This window comes from Dermacentor silvarum, chromosome 1 (genome assembly GCF_013339745.2).
Source record: "Dermacentor silvarum isolate Dsil-2018 chromosome 1, BIME_Dsil_1.4, whole genome shotgun sequence".
NCBI classification, from domain to species: Eukaryota; Metazoa; Arthropoda; class Arachnida; order Ixodida; family Ixodidae; genus Dermacentor; species Dermacentor silvarum.
Window position 1 is genome coordinate 78,001,640 of NC_051154.1, and position 6,000 is coordinate 78,007,639.

Sequence of the window (6,000 nt, forward strand, 5' to 3'; positions counted from 1 at the left end):
TCCCGCCACTTGCTGCAGCTGGCCTAGCCCGCCAAGCCGGCACTCTCCTTTTCCTGTTGATGTTGCCAAAGGAAAAAAAAAAGTTTTTTTTTATTTTTTCGACGAGCTGGCAGCGCCACTCTTTGGTTACTGTGCAAGGCTCTGCGCTTCACTTCACTAACCTGCCACTAGGTGACACTATACGACACTACGGTGCTATCGTGTCGCTCGCTCTTTGTTTCCGACGCCTCGCGCTTGTGTGAAACGACACGTGTCCACGCATCCAGTACCAGTACCAATTTAGTTAAACAGGGAATGTTTACAAGTTTATACGGCCGATAAAAACCCAGCTCAACAATAAGAATTGTGCTACCTGCCACAGGTGATTTTTAAAAATTCCGTAAAGCTTAATTTTGAACAACCGGTATGTGTGTGTATATACAGTTAAACCTGCTTATAACGAATCTCCATATAACGAATTCCTGGATATAAGGAAGTTTTTCTATTCCCCGCCATTACTCCATAGAAGCACATGTATTTGAGACCTCCACGTAACGAAGTGGCAGCGGGAGACCCCCTCGAAATAACGAATTTTTCCCGCCGACAACCTAGAAATCTTCCCTCAAATTTTGTCATTTTTGTGCAAGCAGCAAGCTTCACCTTTTCTGCCGTGACGGAATGCGAAGCGGCGGCGTCGCGCTTGGTGCGCTCGAATTCACGGTGACTGCGAGGCAAGAGCCAGCGCACGTGTGCGTGAGTGCGAGCGTGCGCGAGGCGGGCCTGCATTCCTGTGATCTCGCCGCCGCGGGCGTGACCTTTCCCACCGCTTGCTGCAGCTGGCCTAGCCCACCAAGCCGGCACTCTTCTTTTCCGTTGATGTTGCCAAAGGAATAAAAAAAGTTTTTTTTTTCTTTTTTTTTTTCTTTTTTACGCACTGGCAGCGCCACTCTTTGGTTACTGCGCAAGTCTCTGAGCTTCACTTCACTAACCTGACACTAGGTGATGTTATTATACGACGCTACGATGCCATCGTGTCGCTCGCTCTTCGTCCCAGTTTCGCCCGAAAACTGGGACTTTTTTTTTTTTCATCGCAACTTCAGTGTATTGGGAGTTAATCTTGAGCGTTAGTTGTATTTCTGTATGAAAGCATGAGGTGCGCGGTACTGTAAAGGATTTTTTTTTTTTTGCTCTCGTTTGGTCACGGAAAACGGGTGCGTGTTACAATCGAGGGCGCTTTAGAATCGCGTAAATACGGTAAGCGTTTCTTTTTCAAATTTCGTGCCAAACCTGCATATAATGAAATCCTCTTTATAACGAAGTTTTTTGGGAATTTGTCAATTTCATTATATCCAGGTTTAACTGTATATCGTTTGCTTTCTCATTTCATACCACAGAATAACATAAAGAAAAGAACATAGAGACTTTTCTTTTTTCACCAACATGCACTTAAAGCTCACTTCTAGCTTCTGTACGAGAGAAGAATTTACCAAGTATGTTCAGATCGTTTACTTTGCTGTAGCAAATCAGGGAATGTGCTTCTTCTTCAGTCTACTGGCAACGATTGCAGTTGGCTTGTTGAGCTAGGCCGCACTGGCTTATTGCTGAATGCCTCTGGTATCACCACCACCACAACCTTGGGCTCTCATCCCAAAGCCAGCACCTGATTCAATGTGTCAGTGGCTGTGGCAGGACTAGATAACAAGAGAGGGACACCCACTTTAGAGGCATTGGTGAAACAGAGTTCCCTTATTGGATCTTTAAAAAGATTCTCATTAATTGTCAAGTACTTCATTTTCATGTGTAGGCCTACCTGTCATGGTGGCTCAGTAGCTGTGACATTTTTCTGCAGAGAATGAGGTCATGGATTTGATTCCTGGCTGTGGTGGCATCATTCCATGGAGGTGGAATACAAAAGCACTTGTGTTCTCCGTCAGTTATTTTAATGTATGCTCCCTGAGTTGGAAAATATGCTAAAAAATGACATTATTCTGTGACTGGCAAAGTAAGAGAGAGCATGTTAAAGGTATATTGCAACTTCTTTTTTTCTTTAAATGAAAGTCCTCGACCTCAAAATCCGAGAACCAATACTGGCAAGCCTCAGAGCATCCTAAATAATTTACTATAATACCTTTTCTGCGAACCAGTTTTGGTTTCGTTAGTAAGGAGCTGTATGTATCATGACATCATGTCACAGGAGGTGGTCACTTAATACCAGAACATTGCACCGTTTTGCCACTCACTCCAGCTCGTTCAGTCAGCTTTTATGCTGCTACTCATTGTTCAGCCCATTGTAGCAGCATAACAGACAGCCAAGCTGTATAGGGCATTCCGAGACCCCTGCCAGTATTTTTTGTAGTTTCGTGGTTGAGTACCTTCATTTATTAATGTAAGGAATGAAATATTTTAAATGTCATGTCAGTACTCCTTTAATGGTTCCAGAGGTTCCAGTCATGAGCAGAATTGAAAGCAAATCTTTCCTTTCCTTGCTGATTTTCCTTTTCATCATCAAGAAACTTCTTCAAAAATCAACCAAAAACACTCAGTGCCCTTCGAAGCCTTCTCTCTTTTTCTTTTATGAGCATCTTCTTTATTTTGCACACTTTTCATGCAGTGCTAAGCCTGTGGACTGATATGCCTGCAGCAATTTTTGGCACATGCTTCTGTATCACTGTTAATAGCTTCCGAGTGTACTACACATTAAAGAGACCCTGCAATGCCTTCTCTTCAAAACTTAGAACACACTGGAGTGAGTGCGATGCCTTTCACGAATATATTCCTGAATAAAGTTTTGAAAAAGAACCTAATTAATAATGGAGATTTATAGAGCATGATATTTACTTTCCACATTCCTGCTCAACACAACTTTTCCTCTCAGCTGGGGTAGCGCTGATAGCAGTGCACGGCATATTGCTTCTTTCTTTCTTTCTTCCTTCCTTCCACATTGCACTTATGGCAACCCTGCAAGGTTAGCATCTGACAAAGTTGCCAGAGAGCAACAAAGGAGCAGTGACAGGACGAGCAGGAATCATTAACAATCACCGCTTCTCATTTGCTTGAAGATTGGAATAATGTGCATGCATGCATAACGTCATAGGTAGGACATAATGGAGGGGGCATCGAAAGCCACTGGAGAGAGCTAGCTATTTTTTATGTGCGATTATGAGTTCTCTGCTGCATGCTTTGAAATATTTTACTCGTTTGTTCATGGCAACATTGTCTACAGATTGCGAACATTTTCTTACCGTATTCAAAAAGTGTTGCAGTGCCCGTTTAATAACTATATCTGGATCAGTTCCCGATGAAAATAACTGACCAGTTAAATTTTTATCACTGAAGTCGAAGGTTGCATAGCTGGTTTTTTGCTGGTTTGTGATTGTCTTAACTGGTTACAAATGATAATTGTAAAATTGACCAACTGAACATTTTCATGTGGGTTGTATATGCCGGTTACTACTACACTATGCTATACTTATGCTTGTGCATGTGCTGCAGTTTACCTTAAATGTTTGCATTTTATTCCTCTTCCTACTTTTCAGGCTTGACAAGCTAAGAAAGCTTATGTGATGAAGGGAGCTACCAAAAGTGGCTGATGTTAATATGTAAATAAATAATGACAATAAATTTTGTACTATACAGTGCTTTTTTGTGAAAGAACATTCTTATTGTTGATAGTGGCGGCAGAATTAAACAGGGCAGAGTTGGAATAATGCAATGATTCAATTGCAATTTTATTCCTTTCTGCACAGCACCATTCCCCCACTTACATTTCACCTGCATCAGCGTATTCGGAGCAGTGGGTGAAAAGAATGAAACAGAATTGAGTCAAAGGAATCGTTTTATTATGCTGGCTCAGCAGTGCCTGTGATGAACCCATGCTTCCATTTCTTTTGTAATGGTGCAAGGCTACACTAATTTGGAGAGAATCTGTGTGAAACGGTAAATGCTGCAATGGCAGGCAGTGCAAACAGAGTACTTGTTGAACGCAGCACACAGTGTGCGCTCAAGGTTTCAAATTAGATTGTTAGGTGACGTCATAAAATTTTGCTCTGTTTAAGTTTATATGTACTAGGCTTGTGCAAACATTATATATTTTTTAATATTCAATCGAATATTATGCTATTTGGTATTCATTTCGGTTTCAATACTTTCCCTACTCTACCCCACCCAATTTTACTAACTTGCACTTAAGCAGTGGTACCAGTTTGAAGTCATTAATTTAGATGTGAGTACATTCACAGCTCTCCAGCATTTTACAGCCTCTATTTACTCTTCAAGAACACGCTCAGCTACACACCATAGTGGAATTGGCAGCTCAACGTGAGTGAGCACGCAAATTATAGTCATCTTCCAGCTTCTGCAGAACTCCTCACCTACTTCTACAACTCATCACTGTCAGTACCTCAGGTCAATGCATTGCCTCCTTCGAATCTGCTTGTATCATCATCAGTTTATATTTATGTCCACTGCAGGTCTGCTTGTATGGCAGGTAACAAATCACTCAACTGCAAGAAACGTAAGCCCAATGCACACTGATGTTTCCTTGGCAAATGCATGGTGCACACAGGCGATGCTGTTACACATGACAGTGAATGTATTACATAAGTCAGCCTTACACATTTACCTATTAAAGAAAATAAATAAGGAATACATGATGAATATCTCTGTCTCAACTTTATTTGAGCTCCAAATCATACTTGATGCTATTGAGGCAGCAACCTCTTTGTCGAACATCATACAAGTACACATACTATGCAGTGATTAGTGTTTGAGTGCCATTAAACATATGAACAAAAGAACGGTTTCACAGGAAGAAAGAGGCTTGAACTGATCAACAGTGGCTGAACAAGAGAATCCTCATCCTGGAGCCAATGTTTCAACAAAAGGACTTGTCTGCCCTGACAAAGACAAGTGCCCTTGGCAGAACATTGGCTCCTGGCAGAATATTCTCGTGTTTGGCTGCTCTTGATCACATGAAACAGGCGAAGGTAGTCATTAAAGCTCCATTACTGTGTGAAAAAATGCAAGAGCTTCATAGTGATTCGTGTTTCAATGTTCATGTACACTGGGTACGAGGATAGAGCTCTGACCCTTTCTTTCAATGACATGGTAGATAAAAAAGCACATAACACGAAGAACAAGCATCTATCGATACCTGTTGTGCCCGACTCCTCATCGCTTCTAGCCCATAATAATTTTCGTCAACATGACACACATGCTTTTATATTCTCACATATGCCTACTCCTGTACCTTGTTCCACATGTGCCCACAACCTGACAAGGTTGACAGGGTTGGACAAATTTCCTTGAGGATTCAGGCTCGGTAGCTTTCACCCCTGCTATCACCTTCAAGTGAAAGGTTTTCAAGGGCGGCGCTACCTGTCCCAACTGTACAGTCCTTGCACAAGATGTGAATGTGCCATTGTCCTATAGTATTTCTCTTAGCAACTGGCAAGGAAGCACTAAAGTGCTTCCTTGCCAGTTGCTAAGTCATCTTTCGTCGCAAGCATTTTTCAGGAGAAAAATTTTTGTAGAATTTTTTTCCAAAACCCAGTGATCCGAGATAACGTCTCAGTGCGATGCTGAACTAGCTCTTAAAAAATTTTGTACATTGATTATAAATGCGGTGTTGGCTAGCACAAAACAGGTAAAGTGCAAAAAAAGTACAAATCTCCTCAAAATCCGTGGGCGATAGAGGGACTATTGAGAAGCATGCGAAAAAAGGAAAATATGTACAGAAAGACAAAACCCCAGCCATTTAACATGTCCTTACTTTTATGATACAAAAATTACTGCGTTGTTTTAACTAATATGCTAAAGAATGTAAAAAAGCATTTTTACAAACATGAAATTTAAAAAATGTGAAAACAATGCTAAGAAACAATGAGAGTTGTTGAATTCCTTTTTAAACAAGGATGTGCACTACATTCCAATAACTAAAATTAATTTTAATGGAGAAACCTGCACTGATCCGGTTAATATTTCAAATGCATTCAGTAATTATTTTCATGAGGTGAATATTGA

At 41.0% G+C, this 6,000-nt stretch overlaps 1 protein-coding gene across 1 annotated transcript in view; it reads left to right on the top strand.

The window, feature by feature from the left end:
* The window catches only part of LOC119431063 (G patch domain-containing protein 1-like), a 43,881-nt gene extending 40,264 nt beyond the window's left edge, over window positions 1-3,617 (top strand). Inside the window, exon 16 of the mRNA XM_037698528.2 lies at window positions 3,516-3,617. Coding sequence (XP_037554456.1) covers window positions 3,516-3,543 — 28 coding nt within the window. The 3' untranslated portion in view covers window positions 3,544-3,617. The remainder of the gene's footprint in view (window positions 1-3,515) is intronic.
* Window positions 3,618-6,000: the final 2,383 nt, after the last annotated feature.